Source organism: Homalodisca vitripennis, unplaced genomic scaffold (genome assembly GCF_021130785.1).
Source record: "Homalodisca vitripennis isolate AUS2020 unplaced genomic scaffold, UT_GWSS_2.1 ScUCBcl_1724;HRSCAF=5701, whole genome shotgun sequence".
In the NCBI taxonomy this organism is placed as follows: Eukaryota; Metazoa; Arthropoda; class Insecta; order Hemiptera; family Cicadellidae; genus Homalodisca; species Homalodisca vitripennis.
In genome coordinates this window covers 1-22973 of record NW_025777834.1, presented here as the reverse complement: position 1 = coordinate 22973, position 22973 = coordinate 1, and the positions used below count along the sequence as shown (strand labels likewise).

Sequence of the window (22973 nt, the reverse complement as noted above, 5' to 3'; positions counted from 1 at the left end):
ATATTGACTTTGCTTTCTTAATTTTTTCTAAATATCACCTATTAAAATAATTAATTAAATCATATCCTTCATTTATTCTATTTCAGTTTATTCTTTCAGTTCATACGTTTGTAAATTTAATTAACGGACTGCTAAATATATATAAAAAAAAAAACATAAAATTATCTACGCACAGAACATTAAAGCCTATGTAGGCTCTTTTCCCTTTACGTTTTTTTAATTTCGAGTATACACTAATTAGAGACAAATTAAAACTAATGGTAAATGCTGCTCTTGTTTTAATTTTAATTAGCTGTCTTAATTTTAAATGTATGGATTCATTCTTTTGAGATATAAGATTTGTATTATTTTATATTAAGTTCTTTCATATCAACTCTAAGAATACTATAAAAATACCATCATTTGTTCTCCTCTCGAATATAAGATATTTACTGCTGTATCTACAGTTATACATTTTTGTGAAAGTAAAAGCTATTTTTGAGTCGATTTTTGGAATATTACAGTAGGTAAAATGTAATTATGGTTTTTGTACACAATTAGTCTAGTATCTATGCTGTGTAATTTTTATTGTACAGGTATTGAATACTGGGCGTCCATACCAATGGAAGATCTACTCATAGTCTAGTTAACCCTTTAAGTGGCAGTAGTCTGGCACTTTGAAATATGAGCCAATTTCTTTATAGGATGGTTCTAATGTTGCCAAATATGACTTAAAAATAATTTCAAAACAATTTTATTTGTTTTTTTTGTGTTTTTTTTTTTTGGGTGGGAAATTAATATCCCAGCGAAACATAAGTAACCTGCATTTATCCATGTGTGGTGTATGATTTACTGGGATATATATTTCCCACTTTTTGGATATTAGAGGAATTGAATGAAATAAATTTAGTCATATGCATAATATTTTAATAATAACAGCAAATATTAATTATAATATTATTACAAACATTATTACTAAAGATAAAAAACACTTTGAAACACAATAACGTATTGTGGGGCTCGTTTTGTTGTAGCCTTATTCAGCTAGTTTTGGTGGAATTGAGTGAAACAATCCTTGCAGAGAGCAACGTTTACAAGTCGGGCAGACCATATTGCTTCTCTTCTCCTTGCCTTTGTAGAACAATGCGCACCTCCTATACTTCTCAATTTTTTGGGGTAGATGGGCACCTACATTTGAGTGCCGAACAGCATTTTTGAACAGTCGCTCGTCCTTTTGTACTATTCCTTTTTCTCCCCCCATCCTTTTCCTGGAGAAAATCCTTTCCGAAGTCTTGAAGAAAAATTTCCAATGGGGCCATTTACAAGAGCAGATCTATAGTTTAGGTGTGTGATTGGTTTGTTCTTTTTGTTTTACAATCATGTGAGTACATGATATAGCTATTGACTACAGCTGAATCAATAAAATAATAAAAAAGCTTCATCCACCATTTTCTTGATTTCTGAACTATTGAGTAGTTTGACATATGCTGGTCAAAGCGATCAACGCCTCCCATGTACTGGTTATATAGAGCTATTGCCTCTGGACATGTGACCTCTTCACGCACTCCCATATGATTTGACCGTAACACTTTGGTGGTCTTGGATGGATCACACATATTTGAGATGACAGATACTGGCTGTTTCCCCTATCTTTCCATTTTACAACACTGGCTTCACCGCATTGGGCAAAGTCATGGGAATGGGTTTTCATTTCATTTTTACACAGTGTTAATGTGATATCGATTTTAGGACTGTAGGTCCACACATAATTTTGACGAAGCTGACGAAACCCGTCCGTGCACTACCGACCCTACTGTTCAGAACTGATGTGGCCGTATCGAGTGGTTCGAGTAATAATATCGATGTTATTCTCAGTTGTTATTCCTATATTAATACATCACTTATTATATATAGTGAATTTTTTGATGAAATTTCGTAAAAAATATAAGAAGAAATTAAACAATGTTTGGTGTACAGGCCCAAGGTGTGGCATATTATACTCTCTAGGTAACGGATACTTTTACACGAGTAAAGAGAAAAGATAAAATAGAACACGGTAATGATGTATGGACAAAAACTGAAAATCATCGCCTTTTTGTATGCAGTTAAAAGAATCTTTAACTATTGTGTGTTAAATTAGTCACACGTGCACTTCTAACCCCATGTATCTGGAAGTGTCAAACTTAAGGAGGAACATTCTTACAATATTGTAAAAAGAAGAGTGAAATCTCAGTTAAGTCTTTAATAAAGCGTCTATAAAAATATAAAATTTAAAATTACACTTCAGCTTAGCTGTACTTTTATTTTAAGGCTATTTATATCGGAAAGTGTAGAGAATTTTGTTGCACTCTAATTTTCAATTCGTTGTAATTTTTATAACTGATTTGTAAACTAGGAAGTAAACAGATGTATAGAAGCATAAATATTACTTCATTAATAATAAAAAAATACTATACAAATATACATAATATTTCATTTTGTATGCAGTAAACTTTTATGTTTTTTAATGTTTTATTTTCCGGGTAGAACAAAATCTTCAAACCTCGGTTAGAACAAACTTAACAACTGCAACAAATAGCAATCTTTACTGGTACATTTAAGCATCTACGTTTAACACCGTAATCAATAGCATATCTACAAACTCCGTATAAATTTACAAGCCAAAGGTAGGTCTGAGGTCTTCCATTTAAAAACAAAATATTAAATAGACATATAATAACTACAAAGACATTTTTAATTTTTGGTCTAGGTAATCAACATGTATTAGAGTGTTTTTTCTGACGTCTCAATCAAAAGAAACATTGTTTAGAAATAATTAAGAATATTATGACCACAGTTCAGCAATGTAATGTTAAAATCACTTGATTAGAGCAGCTAAAATCAAAACAGCTGATTGTTGCAGCCCACATTCAGTCATATAATAAAGGCGGATATTGTTTGGTAATTGGTTTTAAAAACAGTAATTGGTTTTAAAAAACAAACTATCTCCCTTATTTCACAACCAATTTTTAAAACTTGGTATCGTTAGATTTTTTATTAAATTGTGTAATAATTTAGATCTTTTTTACCATATATCGCTTTTAAGATATTTACGCTTAAAGATCTTTTAGAAATCACTATTTTGAAAATAAAGCTTGTAAGAAATTTTAATTTTTGATTTTCCTTAAGATTATAAAGGTATATACAAAATTTTAACCTAAACAATCCATCAAATATAAATAGTAAAGTAAAAAAGACAAAAACAAAACAAAATTGTGGCTATTAGAGTAATTATTGAGTTTTAGAAAGGTGAATATGATTGTTTTTGCCTTTGGTCCATGAATAATGTCTGAAAATATTGGTAGAGATTGTGGAACACTCTCTATAATAATTTTATGTACAGAGTGTCCTGTAATTCTTAGGACAAGTCTATATACCGCAACTGCTCAGGTCATGGCAAACGCATTTCAGAATATGGAAATAGATCTTTGGTGCTTAGTTTCCTATCCGTCAGTCTGTATGTGTTTTTTATATGCAAATTCGCTTTAATATCTTAAAACGAATAAACAAATCCTACCTAATTTGGATCAAATATTTGTGGTAATAAGGCCAGTTATATAAACAATATTCATTAATACTTTCGAAATGGCGGCCATTAAATCTGATTAACTTTGAATGTCTTAAAATCCAGCAGGTATAAAAGAATAAATCTGATCGTGGATTGTATCACAAATCTAATTACTCAAATACTATTTCAAACTAATAATAAATAACTCATTAAGAGCATCTTTACTGTAAAAAAACATGGTTCGTGAAAATAAATTAATATCAGCTTTAGAGTATCTTATCCCTATTTCTTTTATTTTTGTGATTTATTATGCAAAACATTTGAAATACATGTTTCAGGCCTATCTAAGGATAGAATAGAATCATATATTTCATGTTTAATGAATTTATTTTAATACCTGTTGTTTTAGGACATATTTATTTACGAAAATTTAGTCAAGCGGACAATCAGATGTATTTCCAATAAAACCGCTTATCTTTGATTTTGTCATCTATAAAAGCATTATTGTCTGAATATTACTGTACGAATTTTCTTGTTCTTTATTATTCTTAATATATAACAGATAACCTAGTCACTTTATTTAGTTTTTTTTTCACATATATTGTGAATAAATTGAAGCTTTATGATAAATACAACAGTTTATTATCGTTAATTAAGACATTTGTTTTTGTCCTTCATTGTTCATAAAGGCGTTCATTGTTCATGGATACATTTGCAATATGACTAGTAGTTTTTAATTTATTAGAAAAAAGTTGCTTGGCAACAGATATTAATGTATTTCCTGTACTTTAAATGAAGGGACTAAGATGTGAGCACGATTGGCATAAGATATTCTGGAGTTGCCGTTTACTCGATTTTTGTATTGTGACCTACTCGTTGAGATTTTCCAAGATATTCCATTTTTAACAACAAAAAAACGCACACTAACCGACAGAGGGGAAATTAAGCAATGTAGATCCATAATACTCAGTATATAAATGTATGTTTTGACAGCAATAAACGCTTTTGAAAATACGGTAGTATATTTATTGCTACGTGTTTTTAACATTGTTTTCAACTTTTTTTTAAATTATAGTTGAACTAACTGATATGGATATAACTGAATGATATTTATTCTTTTAGATATAAAATAATATTTAAATTGTTTGTCAAGTGTGTTTAAACTATTTAAACTGAATAGTATAATTCAGTTTATGATGCGTCCTTAAAAATAATTGGCTCTTAGCCGTCGCAAAATTACAATTTCACGGTTCTAAATTTTTCCCGCTTTTTATTGGTATTCGAAAAATTAAAATAAATAAATAATTGTTTTTAAAGTGGTTAATAGGTTGATATAATCTCTGACCATGTATATTTATTACACATGCCGGATTTACGCAATATCAGTTCCTCTGCGTTGTTCATACCACGATTTCAAATTAATTTTACTTTAAAATAAACCTGTATTTGAATGCCTAGAACCTAGTTTTTTACTTTTACTTTTTTACTTTTACTAAAACATAAAAATTAAGTACAGTTGTTTATTAAATTGTTTTAATCTTTTTGTAGCTTGCATGTTTTTTAATATTCAAACCAATAAAAGTAGGTAACCGAATACTTAACTATGGTCATATGGGCATACCATTTTAAAGCCTATTAAATGGCAAAGTTTTTAATATCACTTGACACATTCTTGTGTACAGGATGTGGTAAAAAGATGGGGTTCAATGATGTTTTCAGTTTTTCTGAAACTTAGCAACTTTGCCTTTTGAATCGACCTGAAGCTTAATTTTGTTTTCTTACCGTTTGAACCGATAACTTTTTTCAAATTGAAAATTTAACGGAGAATCTAAAAATGATAGTTTTGCTCACACATGTCTATACGTTGCTGAGAAATATCAGATTTACGTACAAAAACACGGGTTTTTTAGAAAAACTGAAAATAATTCATTTCAGACCTAATTTTTGGAGTCAGACTTTTTTATAACCGCCTTTGTATCACATTTACATTGCGTTATAAACCAAAAAAATTTTGTCACACCAAGAGCCACTCACCCTGTATAATATAAATAATTATATATATATATATATATATATATATATATATATATATATATATATATATATTATTTTATTTTATTGAAAAATAAATCGCAATATGGTTAAACGTTTATTACTATATTCCGTTGGAGTAATTATTCATCTCATCAATACGGCGCTGATTTAGCAGCCCCCAGATTCAAGGGGGTGCTAAATCAGCACATGAGCACGGTCAAGGCGCTGAATTAGGACCCCCCTATTCGAAGGGGGTGCTAAATCAGCACATGAACACGGTCGAGGCGCTGAATTAGGACCCCCGTATTCGAAGGGGGTGCTTATTCAGGGCCTGGACACGGCCACTGTGCTGAATTTAGCACCCCCTTTCGTGATGTCAAAATGACGTCAGTAGCGAGGGGGTGCTATGTCCAGGGGGTGCTAATTCAGGCGCACCTATTTTACTACCTAGCTTGCGGGTTATATAGATGAGGGTTATACCGTATCATTAGATTTCAAAAGTTGAATCGATTTAGGCATTAAATTAATTTTCTATTCGATTAAAATAGAATTAAGTAGACTTTATTGGATCTACAGACCAGGTTACCAGGTGTTCCTTCCAGGTTATTTAGCATAATTCTAATGTATATCAAAGGTGATGTATATCAGCCTCCTGAAAAGTATGTGACGGGCATTGGATAAAACATTAACGGCTACATTGGAATTGATAAGGTTTAATACAGATGGCGCATAAATTTTAACTTTCGAATTTCGTAATATTTAACAATAGTCCTGAAAATGTTTAGCAGGGCATATATAAAAAAAGTAAATATTATTTAGAATCGTTCTAAAACTAACAAAACAAGTAATAAATAACCCTGTAGTTTTACAGTAATTGTTTAATATAATTTAATATGTTATAAATATTTCAAACCAATACATTTTAATCTATAAGTATTAATTTTACATAAATGAGTCATAAGACTTTCCTGATGGTGTGTGACGATGCCTTCAATAATACATCTCAAAATACTAATACATGTAACACAATACTATTGTGACCTTGAGTAATTTTTATAATTTTATCATTATGAACATCACATTTTTATCTCCAAATACTCTTAGAATGCAATAAACAATCAAACGAAAAATTTGAAGTTGGGAGAAGAAATTTTCACAAATTTACGAATTGTTGATGATTAATTGCTAAATATGAAGTATTACGTTACATGAGTGTCATGTAGAAAAGTTAACAATACAAGGTCAAGTGGAGATCACGACTAATTATAGTTAAAATACCTCCCCACACCACTTCAGGAACATACGTCATGTACAATCACCGTTTTGTTTTGCATCGTAGATTTACTACTATACCTTTTACATACCTCTATGTTGTATATTCACTACACTACCTGCAACCTTCGTTACGTTCCTCTGTTCCAAAATCAGCATCAATTTACTAAACTGTGTCTGCAAGTGCCATAACAATGGTATACAAAAATGTAAATGGAAAATTTTTAATTAGAAAGTAAACAACAAAAACAAGACGAGTATAACAATAGGGCAGGTGTTTTTGATACGATTATGTCAATTATATATCTAGTGAAACGAGATATAGCTCTTATTTATAGCAAACATATATTTATGTAAAATAAAGATAAGTTATGCGATGGTAGGATTAAATCATTTTATAAAATTCTTATTTTCGATGGTTTTTATTTTTTCTCAGTTTGAAGTTTAAGTTAGGGCTCATTCACATAATATATATATTTGAAAAATAAAAAACCAAATTCTTATTTATAATTTACTTACTGAACTTTAATTCTATGAATTTAAATACGTGTTTTTATACATCTGACTTGTATCAGACACTTTTGGAGGCGACACACTTGGACGATTCACTAAATTTATATGATAATTAGAGAGAGAAGAAGAACAATGGAAGGCCACTGTAGTATTTTTTTAATTAGGAATCCTACTTCCATAATATATATCCAATGACATGAATGAAGTCGTTTATGATAAATTGTAATCACGCCTTGTTTTTGTCATAAGATAACTATAGGATTTAACGATTTTCAATTGTGTTAGACTAGTAAATAAATCTTTAAGTGCCCTAGGTAGAATACCTAGTTTAGAAAGGATATTTTGAAATTTTATATATATTGTAGCATACTGTTCCTCTTGGTCCTATGAAATCCCCATTGATTTTAGAGCGAAAAGTCAAGGGGTAGTTCGTCAGTATGTCTGTCTGACTGCCTGTCTATACAGTAACTTTTTCGTTGTATTTGTTCGATTCCTTTAATACTTCACTGTGACAATAAGTTTTCCTGAAATATTCGAGTTTTCACATATCATACTCTGTCTTGCGTTTAGGAAGGCTATATACGAATTCCTATAAACATGATCTAGACCCTATTAACCATTGCATATGTTGTCTCAATTTTATACACAACTTGTAAAATTACAACTCGTATTAGTGGAAATTTTCCAGTATTTAAAACGAAGCTGAAATCAATTTCATGGTCATTAAGGGCAGGATAATATTTCCTAATTAGACTGGTTTTAATTAACCGGTCTCCGAGAACAATGTAGCTAAACAGCTCAATGGCAACTGCCTGCGGGCTTGTTATTTGTTCTAAGCTCTATAACGTGTATTGTTTATATTGGTTTCAAATCTTATATAAAGACAATCAATGGAAAGGATGGCTGCATTAACGACATTAAAAATTATAATTCATGCAGAAATTTCTTTATATAAATAAATTATTAAAATACATTAACATAATATTTCCTACTCACTCGATTATCTACGTTTCTAGTTACTGTTAATTATTATATATATATGACAAAATTTTTTGGATTATAATGCAATGTAAATGTGATACAATGGCGGTTATAAAAAAGTCTAACTCCAAAAATTAGGTATGAAATGAATTATTTTTAGTTTTTCTAAAAAACACCGTGTTTTTGTAGCATATTTAAGTATTCGGTTACCTACTTTTATCGTTTTAAACATTAAAAAAACATGCAAGCTACAAAAAGATTAAAACACTTTAATAACAACTGTACTTAATTTGTATATATAATACACAATAGTTTCTAACTATTCATATTTTGTATATCTACTGTTGTTTGAAACATCGTGCTAACTTTGTTACTTCCTTTTATATAATACACAGTTGATGAATAGCTATCTTGAAGCCTCATGAAATATCAAAATACTTGAAGAGAACTATAGTTTTTGTTATGTGTCCTTTTTTTACTATAATCTATAATATAAAATAATCAGTGCTAATTTATATTTCCCTTATATTAACCGAGATACAGCCATCTCACATTTAAGTAGGTAATGGATACTATCTTGAAATTTAAGAGGTATAAAAATAAATATCGTACTAAAGATTGCTTAACCTTACTTGAAAAGTCATAAAATGCGTTGGATATCATGTTTAAGTTGCTCTATAACATATATAATGTTTGCGTGGATCATACTTCCGCTATCCTTACGTTGGTTATTTTTCAATTAAGCTCTCAAAAAATAATTATTTAGGGTATAGAACTTATTATTAACTATATTAACGTGTAAGTATAAAAAATAACCTAAGAATACAAATGATTAGTTGCTGAAATAACTATTTTTATTAAATTATATTACAAGATTTTTAATATTTCGGTACTTTTAGTGTTTGTCCATATAGTTTGAAATAATATTTGAAAGGCTCAAAATCCAAATTCCACTTCTAAGCTTTAAAGAACAATAGCTATAACAGTTTATACTGTTGTTTTACACATGTCGTTTGACACTACAGGTATATCCATTACAAACTACTCATCGTTTTAGTGCCTCTGACATATGTGAAATCCTTGTTACACATCATGATCTCCTGTCCCAGGTTTATTACTACATGTACAGTATACATGAATGCTGTATTTCAATTATCGTAACAATACAACACACACCATTGTGGACCAAAATTAAAGACAAGTATATACTAAAAACTGCCTGTTGGATGATTCGTTTAAATATATATGTACCGTTATCCCACTAACTCTTAGGATGTAAATTCGTTCATCTCTTTGCCTTAAGTCTCTAAATGTAGATGATTTGTTTTTTTGCATGGTTTGTTTTTTGTTGACAATTCATATGAGCTATAACATATCCACTACGAAAGGTTACAGGAGCAATATGTGATGTTTGTGCTTGTATTAGACTCTGTACTGCTAAGTAGTCAAAGTGATAAGCCATCCTGCTCGAGAGCCTGCACCCTGCGGAACCTGTTTTAGACCCAGATGACACAATTAAGCTGTGGGGTACTCAGATATCATATTCGAATCAGAGCTTTTCACGGCTCATCTTCATGCTCTCACTTCATCCGGCTATTTGATTATGCAAGCATATTCTACCAACGTTACTTGCATGAAAATAAAAATGAAAATTTTGTTCATGTATTTAAGGATGACACTGTAAATATGCAGAGTTAGTGAGACGTATAGAGAGTGAAGGTAAGTGGAGATAAAGAAGGAGGGAATAATAGAGTTAGTTAGAAGAAGGAACATAAACTAATATGATGCTGTAAATGGGTGTAAAACTACCTTAGTTAATGCATTCTCCTAAGCTCTAAGGATGTGCTTATGCCCACAGACAATGACCTATACAGTATTGGTACATACATAATACATTGGTAATGTCTGAAACGAAAATGTAACGCATTTGTAGTTTCTTCTCCGTTTAGATCATACACTATGCAATACGAGCTAATAATATTATTATAAAAGAATTCCTAAGTAATGTTTTAGCGAGATGACCTGAAAGTCTACCATTACATTACAGCCTAGAGATAAGTCTCTCCAGGACTGATAAGGCGATGTTAAATCTAATCCTACCGAATAATTGGAACACCTTAAGGATTTAAAGTAATCAAAACTCCAGTATGTTGTTATTACTATGTTGAAATTTTAATTGGACACGTTTAAAAATTCTAACACTTTTATGTGTTATTCAAGAATCGTTTCAGTAGAGAACAATACGTCCATACTAAACAGGGGTGCCCAGAAGGGGGGGGGGCATGGCGCAATTTGCGCCATCAAAATTTTTTGGGGGGGCATGATTTTTTTATGTTAACATTTTAAACCATGACGATAACCAGAGAAATGAGAATTATACTCAACAGTTAAGTTAAAAGTACTGATTAATCATTTAACCATATCATCAAGATTCAAGATCGAAATTGCCATAGCTAAATATTATTCCGCCGTTTAAACTAACTCCAGGATCTCCGTGTAAATCCTTAAGAGAAATATTTTATTTGTTTAGCGCGATTAGGTTGGCAGTGGCTCAACTGGCAACACTGTCTTGTCTGCCATCTGCTGTCTGTCACAGTCACATCACAGCCGTTAGTGATGTACTGATGTGAATGTGAGTTTTGAGTTTGAGTACCTATTGCAACAGAACAAAACTGTCTCGTTTGAAAGAAGCTCGGATACGGACGTTAATGAAGGTTGAATGTGCGTGTATTTGTTATGCGTATGGTATGTCTTATGTTATGTTGTAGATTTGTGATTTGTTCATAACTAAAACTAAAGATGCCTAAGAGAGCAAAAACGTTGTACAAATTTAAATGCCTAGAAGTGATGTGCAACACGATCCATCGCAAAGACAAATGGTTGGATCACTGTAAGAAGAAACATAGTTACAAGTTTAAGAACAATTTAAAAATCAATTATAAAGTGGTTGAAATAAAAGTCGACAACGGCCCATGGCAAAAATACGTTCCAGACCCAAGCCCAAGCCAATCTACATCCCTGGATGACATCCCTCATACTTTGACGAGTAGGCCTACCCAAGACCAAGATGAAGATGTTTTTGAGCCAACATCAGAAAGTTTCCAAGATAAATCTACCAGCGAGATCGAGACTGATGCAATTACTCTACCACTACTAGAAGTCACAGACTCTGAACTAGAAACACAAAGGTAGGCCTAACTTTGTAATAACTAACTAATGTAAACCTAAGGGGCAAAAACGGTTTTTACTTAAACAAAATTTTAATATGTCTAGGCCTAGGCGCAGGGCGCAGGCTGTTATATTGTTTTATAGAGGCAAACACGATTAACACGAATACTAAGCCTTTATGTAGGTATCCAACCTACCTAAAAACATAATATCTTGTAAAATGTATGGTATAGCCTAACTTACCCAAGCTTGTATTCTGAGGAGTCAAACCAAAGTCTGATTTGGTTCTGCCGTATTCACTGTTATAGGTATTTTGGTACTGTTCAGCACTCTGTGGAGTTAGGTTAGGTTATAACATAGGCCTAATAGTTATGTACCCAAATAGTTTGACCCAAATACTGAATACAAATATAACCGTGTACAACATTCTTGACGTTCTTCACTGTCTGAATATTGTTGTAGTTCGCCAAAGTCCCATTAGAGTTCAGAAGCTTCTTGGTTGTTTATCTATCGACGGGTAGAGCATAGAAGGGTTAATTTTCTTCAGGCATATGTTGGAAGTTATAGGCAATAGGCCTACCATTTTTTGAGAATTTTTAAAACCTATTAGCTTAGGGCTTAATAACTTCTCACAGACTAAACAAATTTTGTATATATTTGTAGATCAAACCAAGAGCTGGAAGAACAGGAACCTGACAATTTTGGAACAAGTGATGTAGATGAACCAGACTCGGATATTTCATCTAATGAAGATCACAGTGATCCAGCTTCATATGCTAACCTCAAGCTCTCTCCTGAAGACATAAATGTGGCTCTAAATTTGGAAAATCAAGACTTATCATCAATAGAATTTCCTTCAACGGGTGGAAGAAAATTTAATCCTCTGTGGAAAAATTGTATATTGCCCAATAACAGTGTGAAACCTAGGAAGTGGCTAGTGTACAGTAAAAAAAAGGACGCTGTATTTTGTTTGCCTTGCACACTATTTGCACTTCCAACTGAACGGTCTGTATGGGGAACAACCGGCTACAGAGGGTGGACAGAGCATAGAGGAGAAAGAGATTTTTTACTCCACGAGACTTCCAAAAATCATATATCTGCAGAGGTTGCCAGAATTCAATGGATCTCACAAAAGAGAATAGATTCGAGCCTTGCTCAACAATGTAACAGAGCAGTTGACCAAAACCGAGAAGTCCTGTCAGTTGTCATTGATTGTTGTAGTTACTTGAGTGAGGAAATGATTGCCTTTCGCAAAAACGATGTTTTAGAAGGAAAGCTGTTAGGGTTATTTAGACTTATAGGAAAATATAGCCCAGATGCGAGAGTTTACCTTGAAAAAATTGATAGAGCAAGGGCTGAGAATGTAAGACTGGGATCTAATTTCTTGAGTTACAGGAATATTTTTGATCTTATCAATACAATGAGTGACGTGGTAGTTAATAAAATTGTAACAAGTGTGAATTTAACCAACATTTATTCGATTATACTAGACTCTACCCAGGATGTGAGTAAAAAAGAATGTACCACTATCATAGTTCGCTACATTGAGCACATGGATGATACACAACAAACTACAATATCAAACGTAAAACCAAAAGAGCGCTTGGTCAAGGTTTTTACAAGTGGGGATACATCCGGGGAAATGTTGTTTAGAGAGCTAAAGAAATGCTTAAAAGCCCTAAACCTTGATCCCAAAGGTATAGTGGGCCAGAGTATGGACGGTGCAGGGAACATGAGAGGGCAGTTCAAAGGTCTCAAATCACTAGTCACAAAAGAAAACCCTAAAGCTTTTTATGTATGGTGCTGCTCTCACAGGTTCGCCCTTGTTGTAGAGCAGTCCCTTGATATATGCTGTCAAATGAGGAATTTGTTTTCATTCTTGGAAGATTTGTATGTTTTCATGTCAGGCCACAGGAGACACCACCTTTTGCTCGAAAATCTAGAAAAGGGGGAAAAAAGAAGCAAGAGACGCTTAAAAAGAGTACAGACTACTCGTTGGTCGAGTAAAACTGACGCCCTTCAAACCATTGTGAGTTGTTTTGAAACAATAAGAGATACATTGCAAGATTTGTCGACTGACAAGAATTCTGACAACAACACCAAAGCCAAAGCAATAGGCCCTCCTAAAGCAAATGACAGATTTTGAAAATATAAGCACAATATACATAGCATCTTCTTTGTTCAAAATATTGTCTCCCATAACAATTTGTTTTCAGTCACCTACCATTGATTACAGTATAGTCCCAAAAGTTATTAAAGAAACACAGGAAAAACTGGCGTTCATGCGCCAAGATTCGGCGTGGGAAAAGATTGAAAGTGGCATTACTTCCTTTGCTGAAGAACACAACATTTCTTTACCCACCAGACAACGAATCAGAAAAAGGAAAAGATTCATGGACGAGTTGGCAATTGAGGAATGCATAGAAGACCCTATTAAGAAATTAAGGTTGATATTTATTTCAACGTTCTAGACTCTCTCTACAACCAGCTAAATGACAGATTTCCAGAAAGTTCTCTGGCTATGGTGTCGCAGATGGGATATTTTTCTCATGATGGAATTTTTGAAGATGGTAGATGATAAGAAAAAAGGCCTAAAATGTAATCCATATTCAATTGAGAATCTTTGTGAATACTACAATCTAGACAAGGAATTAATTGTAGATGAACTAGACATCTTCATTGATGTTTACAAAGCTACTCACTTGGACATAGATATTTCTGATGTCATGTCTGAGAAGAAGAAATCAGAGAGAACCAGTACTGCTAACCCCGAGGATAGTTTAAGTTCTGACCATGATGAAGATGAAGAACAGAAGGACGTTACAGTGACTGACAAGTTCAAGAAAAAGAAAAATGTTGACGACTGGGTGAAAAGAGGATTTATTAGACCATACAGGTGCCTATTGAATCTATCAGGATTCCCTCATCTCAGTATACTTTATAGGATACTGTTGTCTCCTGCCAGTCACAAGTTGTTCTGCTGAGAGAACTATGAGTCGGTTGAAGATAGTTAAGAATCGTCTAAGAAGCACCATGGGGGATAGTTGGCTTTCAAGCTTGCTCATTCTTTCTTGCGAGAAAGAAATTCTAAAACAGATCTCAAATGAAGAAATCATCAACAGGTTTGCACTTTCAAGTGTGCAAAGAAAAAAACTTCTTTTGTCAAAAATTTAAGAAAAGTATCAAATGAAGCCAATTTCAACGTTTCAAATTTACACCCTATTTACCACACAGTAATCAAGTAACTATTGTAATGTTTTTATTACTTTTTTCTTTTTTGTAAAAGTTGTTATTGTTATTGGTATTAGTAGATAGAATTTACAAAATGTACTTGTTCAGATGATATCTTTATTCCAAAAATCAAACCATTTAATGATACATTTTGTTAAATTTTTGTTATTTACTCTTGTAATGTAAAAGTAAATACAACCTACAACACAACATCAGTAACAACCTGTTCCAATTTATAATAATTTAGAATACCTAAACTTGCCAACATTATATATTAATTTACAGCTATGTTTATTCCATTCACTTGTGAAAACTCTGGTTATTGTTAAACATGATGCCTCCACCATAATAGAAACAAAATTAAATTAATACATTTATTAAACTTTTTAATACATGCCGTTTTATGAAATAAAATTTACAACACTATTTGGATTATAATATGTTGTACTATTTGGATTGTATTGTATGATCAGCTGTAAATTGTATCTCATTGTTTTCATGACAGCAACATACTAGACTAGTGACTATAATTGCTATTGGAACTACAGTATTTATAAATAAAAGTGTTTAAAATGACATATACATTGAAGATTGAAGTGCTATTATTTCATTGCCTTAACCTTTGATAACCTTAACCTTCAGTTCTTCAATTCTTTCTCAATCCTTTTTTGGTTTTTGGGCTGGAATCTAACTTTTTATAAACGTTCCAAAATTGTATGAATGTTTTACCAAAGTTGCTATGCAATATTCTTTTGCAATAAAGAATTATCAATGATATTATTATTCAACTTTTTATAAGTAACCTTAACATTTAAAAGGCAAAGCCTCCCTTACTGATCTTTTAATATCCTATTAAAATATTTGTCATGTAGCTATTCCTGATGTAATCTAGTACTTTGATAAACATATATATATTAAAAAACTATAATAATTGTTTACTACTTTTTAGTCCTCCCGTACAAAGAACGGGTACACTGCTAGTGTCAAAAATTATATCAAAATTCAAAAAGATACTTTATTTCTATTCTAAAAAAGATAATAAACAGTGGTATATATTTTTTTACAATAATGAAAACAGAAAGAATTCCTCACAAGACCAAAGGTAAATGATGTCCTTTGGAAGATTAGAATGTAAGATGTGAATTTTATTGTCATACACTGACTAATGTTAAAAAACTAAAGGGTTGGGTATTGGGGTACTTTGGGGGGGCATTACACTTGGATTGGGGGGGGGGGCATGCGCCATTGCCCTTGGGGGGGCTGGGCACCCCTGATACTAAATGTAAAGTAAGTCTACAAACATTCAGTACGTAGATACACACATAGCTTGGAAATTGCACTACAGAGTTTTAATTGTCCTTATTATAATATTGCACATAAATATACCGGTGTCTCGTACAGTTTAGTACACTAATGTTTTAGTTACTTTTGATATACTCTTGACATCATGAAATTTATCTTTGAGCTTATTGATTTCTAATATTTTAGTTTAATATTTCTTATTACAATTTATTGTTGTTTATGTAAATGAAGGTTTAATCATATGCATTAAATTACAACATTCTTAATCATAGACTTATTATTGCATTTACTCATACGAAAACAATCTGTATTATAGTTATAAAAATCGTTTAAGGTAATACAAATTTAAATATTAGCAATACATTGTATGTACAGGCCATTGCATATTTTAGATTTCTTTGTACTAAATGTTCATGGCATAATATTGATTATAAATTGCTGACGAAAACTGTAATGAATGTATTTATTTCAATTAATACGGTGAAGTTAATGTAAACTGTTTCGTACTGATTACATAAATGTTGTACTGATTTAATCGCTTGTATTTCCTCACGTCGTCTTTAATGTTTAGTTTTTAATGTAAATGATTGTTTTATTTCTTGTTTAATTTAAAAAAAAAGATAATATCTTAGGCTGTGAAATCTGTAGGTAGAACATTATTTCGTTCAGTATCAAAAACCAGGTTTACAAAATAGTTTGTGAGCTATTTATAATAAAATTAGTAATAAACGCCGTGGTTAGTTGCCCATTGCAAATATCTCATCATATAACAGTTGATTTTATTAAATTATTCATACCGTCTGCATATCAGGGCCATTTGAGGGAAAACCCAAATTTATAATATAAATGGGAAATTTTTATATCAGCAATGGAATAGACTCATTTGTTAGATAGTATGTTGGTGCAAAGCTATAACCGCGATATCGGTGTAAGTACAAGCAGCGTACGATTATGATTTGAATAATTGAATAGTGTTTGGTTGTACACGTGCTATAACACGAGAAAACTAATATTATATACACATAGAACTGACTACTCAACTGTTCTAATAGCAATACATCCACTATCAAGAATACGTATCAAGATCAAAAGTAAATACTCCTCTCTTAAATGTTTTTTATTCCTAAAGTTAGAAAACAATGTACGAGGCCACCATGCAATAAATGATTATTGTAAGAATTTCTGTAAAATAATATGTACTTTTATCGAATTCAGACTTAAAAACTGTTTATTAACTTAGATTTTATTTCCACTGGCATAATGAATTTATTTTCTTTCCTAGTTTCCTGATTTTGAATTCGATCATTTTCGTTTTATTTTAAACCCTATTATGTACAAAAACAGGAAAAATACAAAAAGAAGCTTAAGAATTCTATCACTCAAAAAACAATAAAAATATATATGTATATTGTGTTTCTTGTCTCAGGTTTAAACAATAGTGCTCTGGTAATCTTACAAAAATTGTTACGTAGAACCAAAGTGAACCAAATAGTTTTGTAATCACCGTTAGTGTATGAAGGACCGTTTTTAAAATGTTTCGGTGAAAAGAACTGCTTAGGTTATTTAAGACCCTGGTTTATTTTAGCACTATGCAGAACCACACTCCCTCTAGGCGGAAAAAAGTGGCCATTATTTCAGTTCAAGGTGCAATAAAAAACTAGTTTCCCAAGAGGATGGATGATTCAACTCCCCTCCCCCCAACCTATATATCGGTCTTTGTATCGGTAGAAATAGTTTTGTGTTCAAGCCGTTAAGAAGCCCAGATCTAACTCTATTAGACTATTTTAGGGTTATGTTAAAATACGGTTATACTACCTATATCCCGAGCTTATGGTAAATAAATCACCTCAGTTATAATTACCATGACTCCTGTCATGAAGAGCAGACCTGGAAAGAGATCACCAATCACGTCGAAGATTAGGCTTACAGTAATATAATACTAGGGCATATAAAACAACTTATTTTTATAGTCATTAAAAATACAATAGTTAAATGTATTTTCCAAGGACATACTACATCAAATTAATAAAACGAAGTTTTTATATGTAACGAAGTAAAATTTTTACATTTGCCTCATATTTAACACAGAACTAAATCAGTTTATGTAAATATAAAAATTATAATAAATATTCAATAGTAAAATTCTAGAAGTCATTTCCATGGATAGAGGGCTTGCCTGTTGTACCGCAGTTGGTATGCTGTCTCACGTACAGCATTACACTTTTATATACCTGCCTCTCGTGCACTTTAGCGCACTCAAGCCGATGTAGGCTTTATTTTATATCGATAAACTCATTTTGATTGTCAAAAACAATGGGGAGGTAAAACCGTTTATAATGTAGTTTCTTAGCTCCACATTTAGTTGTTAAAATGTTTTATCTGAAAGTAACCTAAAATAGTTTTTATTATTGTCATATATGTGAAAATACTTAGTGTTGTCTCAATTGACTACAGTTAAAATATTTGTTAGGTGTCAAGTTTACTATTGAATACTATAATATAATTAAAAGAGGATGCTGCAAAATATTTTTTTATTATAAACAGCTGTAAATTATACTAAGTTTTAGTTTCATAATGTAGGTATTATTACATAGAAAGACATGAAACGAAACAACACTTCCAACTCAATTGTCTATGCTCATTATATTAAACGTCACCGTATCCTAACAGCTGACGGACTGACAGTTGTAGGCTTAAACGCCTGGACGGCGCTGCGGCTGTTACACCACATTACCCATCTACGACCGGGCAGCGTCAGAATTACTAGATAGTATCACGTATTTTTATTGCAACCCAAACAGCTGACGATATTTAGTCCCAAATTGTAAGTTTCTATTCATTCCAAGCTCTAGTGATTTGCTTTGTGAAACTTTAATACTAAACTAATACAGTGAGTGCAGAGATTATGCCTCCCAGTAAACACGCCTCGCAATAAAAAATTTTCCTTAATAGACAATCATATCCTAATTGGTAATCCCCTAAGTTTAAAAACCACAGCTGGCCAATAAATGATAATTTTTGGTGAGGTCTTTCCACAGTAACGTTATATTTGTTAGATTTGTGTGAAGTTATTTCGATAAAAAATGTATAAATCTTTGAATGTAAAATAATTAAAAGCTCAATAGAAAGATACATCTGATATATATGTGAGTGTGTGTGTGTGTGAGCGCGCGCACGCGTGTGTGTGTCAGGAATTGTTACAAATTAAACACAGCGATTTTATTTCATAAAAAACTATTTTACCAGTTAACTTTTTATTTTGCTCGAACCTCATTTCTAAATAACCAAGAAAGTATTCTTGATGGTACATGTTCAACCATGGAATATGGCTTATTGCCAATGAAGCATATCACTCAGTAGGCATAAAGATTTTTTATTTTTTCTAACTAAAATTGTACATAAATAATATCGTCTTTTGCTTATAATATTGACTGTCTACATTATTTATTTTTCCTTTCACTCTGCTACTTAAAATTCCTTATTGTAAAAATCACGTGGGTACAATCAGTTTATGTGTACTTCTATTTAATGTGTTATTTCCGTGTTGCCATCACGGTTACCATTATGGCAAATACTGAAACTCAAGGAATATTACATATAAATGTTATATTTTATATTGAAACTTATTTTTTATATTTCGTGTTCAAATAAATTCCTTCATTGTGCATTTTAAATCGATGAGAAACATTTTAACCGAGAAATATATTTTAGACATGTTTCAAATTAGATGATAACTGAAATTAGCAAACGTTTTTGTATAACATTTCCATAAGAGCACGGCATTTTAATGTTATTGCCGAAATACATTGAAACTTAGCCGTATAAAACATGTCTAAAAGGTCAGATACAAAATTGTTCGTATGATATATCAGCGATGAAGTGTTCCAAATAGAGGAGCAGGACATAAGCAGCATATATCATGATGTGTTTGGTTAATAACAGATTTACATATGCAAACATGGCCCTTCCACCAGTTCATTGTGCAATGTCACAGACACAGTTCATCAGTATGGCAATTACTATGCATACTGTTCGTCACTAGATGCAGGGCACCATTGAATGTTATCTTCGAAAACTGCGCGTGTATATATATATATACAAAGATTGTTATTTATATTAAGAATATTAAGGTTTGTAAAAAGAAAGTATATGCTAATTATATTTTTATCTAAATAATACATAGATTAATAGTGAAATTATGACGATGTTGATAAACATTGACATTAAACCAGCGGGAATACTTAGGTAGTCACTGTATATGATAATTGTAGAAAGTTCAATGAAATTATAATATAAACATTCAATTTGCTAATTTTTTACATTGCAAATAAAATACGTAGCATGTTAATTGTGAAGACAAAAAGTCAGTAAAAATGTATTCAATGGTTATGTATAAACAATTTTATTACGACAGTAATGAACCGCATGTTTATTTTAATAACTACTTTCCATTTGTTTGTACTTATTGTGTGAGTGTATAAAAAGGTAGCTACACTTCTTATCATGACAAGAAGGGAAAATCGAGTTATTTATTCTAGGTTAAAAATCAATAGAATAGAATAGAATAGAATAGAATAGAATATAGAATAGAATAGAATATAGAATAGAATAGAATATAGAATAGAATAGAATAGAATAGAATATACTTTATTTCCAGAAAATATAGTTTACAAAAATTTTACATCAGTACTGGTAGGAATTACTAGCCACAGTATCCAGTAAGCGTGGCTAAGCTCAACTGAAAGTTGTACTTCATTGTATAATGATCAGTCCAAAACTTAACAAGTACATCGTGCGGTTAATCTGCAGTGTGCACACCCCACAGTTAACATTATTTTAAACATAACATTTTTCAATCATAACTTTACAAATTAAAATCTTTTTAATATAAAACTGTACAAATTCCTAAACTAAAATTAGAAAAAAGCTATCAGTATTAATAAAATTTAAAAGCCAACTTTTCAATTTATTATCAAATTTGCTTCTATTTTTACAATTTTTTATTTGTAAAGGCAAAAGATTAAAAAATTTTGGACCCAAAAAAGAAAAACTTTTTTTTTGAAAAATTGACTTATTTACCTTCGGTCTCATGAACAGCCCCAGTATGTCGTCACCTCTTGTTCTTTGGTAAACTCTGTCATTCCTGTTTCCACTTTTCTCATAGAAAATTTTTAATACTTTGAATAAAAATAAATATTTTAGTGGTAATATTCTTAGATATTTATAAATAGGTAATGCAGATTCATATCTTTTCCTTTTGCAATTATTCTTACGAAGTGGTTTTGTGTTACATTCAACGGTTGTATGGTTATATTGTCAGCAGCTCCCCAATTTTTCTATACCATAATTCAATTTAGAATGAATTAGAGCAAAATAAAGTGTTCTCATTAATTTATCATCAATAAATTTCCTTTAAAAAATAAAAACTTCTGATATTTCTTCTTAAACCTACTTGAATGCTGTTTATATGCGGTTTCCAGCTCAGTTTTTCATCAATGTTTATTCCTAAATATTTAATTTGTTCAACTTGATCAATAATTTCACAATTGCAGTTTGAAATGGCTTGACAATCTAAATCTATGAAATTTTAGCACATTATTGAATTGGTATCCTTTTTAAGTCAAAATTTATAAACTTAGTCTTAGAGGCATTCAAGACCATTCTGTTGTTTTCACACCATTTCCTGACTTTTATCAAATCTTCTCTAATATGATTCCAGATGTTTTACCATTTTTTTTCAGAATATCTAATCGCAATATCATCAGCAAACCCTATAATGTTTCCATTTAATGGTAATCTCAGCAAGTCATTTATGAAAATTAGAAACAACGTTGGACCCAAGAACGAAGCCTTGGGGGACTCCTGTATTAACAATCTTCGCGTCACTGAATGCATTTGATATTTTAACTTTCTGTTCTCGATTTTCAAGGTAGCCTGCAAACCAGTTTAAAGTGTTACCTCTTACTCCTAAGAGTTCCAATTTCTTTAATAAAATCTTATGGTTAACCAGGTCAAATGCCCTTACAAAAATCAATAAAAACTCCAGCTGCTTTATAGTTATTATTAAAACTAATGTAAATTTGTTCTACAAATGTTAATATAGCTCCTTCTGTGTTTTTCCCTTTTATAAAAACCATACTGATTAGGACTAAAGAAGTGTTTATTGTTTAAAAAATCAATCAACCTGTCTTTCATGCAATTTCTCTATTAATCTTGGATATTACAGATAAAAGAGCAATCGGTCTGTAATGTTGAATTAAGTCCTTCGAGCCTTTCTTATGAATGGGCACAACAATTGACTCTGGAAAACACCACTGCTAAAACTCAAATTTATTAATGCTGCTATAATCTCTGCTATAACGAATCCAACACTTTTTATAAGTTGTTACAGAAAGAAAATTGGCATCCAGTTGACCTTTTTATTTTTTAAATTATTAATTATTTTTAACACCTCTTCGCTAAAAACTGGCTTCAAGAATAAAGAATTGTGGGCAATTGTAAAAAACCAGAAGTATCAAGACCATTGCCCCCAGGTAGGCCTGACTCGACTTTGCCCGGTGCAGATACGAAGTATTCATTGAACAACTGCGCCATTGTTATCGGATCAGATACTGTGTTTACCCTGTTCATCTCTTATTTGAGCTATCGCTTGTTGATCCTTCTTATCTGTAAAACTATTTATTAACTTCCACTGACCAGCAATATTTCCCTCTTGCAATTCGAATAAGCCCCTATAATAATTATTTTTTATTTCCACTATTTCATTGTCTAGTTTTTCTTTAAAGCGCGTGTAAATATTGTTTGAAATGTGTGTCCATACGGCCTACTTCTGTTCTTGATTGCCAGTTTATTTCTTATTTTAATTTTCTTTATTATTCGTTCATTTATCCATGGACTTCTCATTTTTGCCTTCACCACTCCAGGTCTACAAAATTTAATCTGACTG

The 22973-nt window shown here is 31.5% G+C and overlaps 1 protein-coding gene across 1 annotated transcript; it reads left to right on the top strand.

The window, feature by feature from the left end:
• Positions 1-11173: 11173 nt before the first annotated feature.
• On the top strand, positions 11174-13640 carry LOC124371599. The gene is made up of 2 exons (XM_046829946.1): positions 11174-11514; positions 12158-13640. Exons 1-2 carry the CDS (start codon positions 11174-11176, stop codon positions 13638-13640), a joined length of 1824 nt encoding a protein of 607 aa, XP_046685902.1.
• Positions 13641-22973: the final 9333 nt, after the last annotated feature.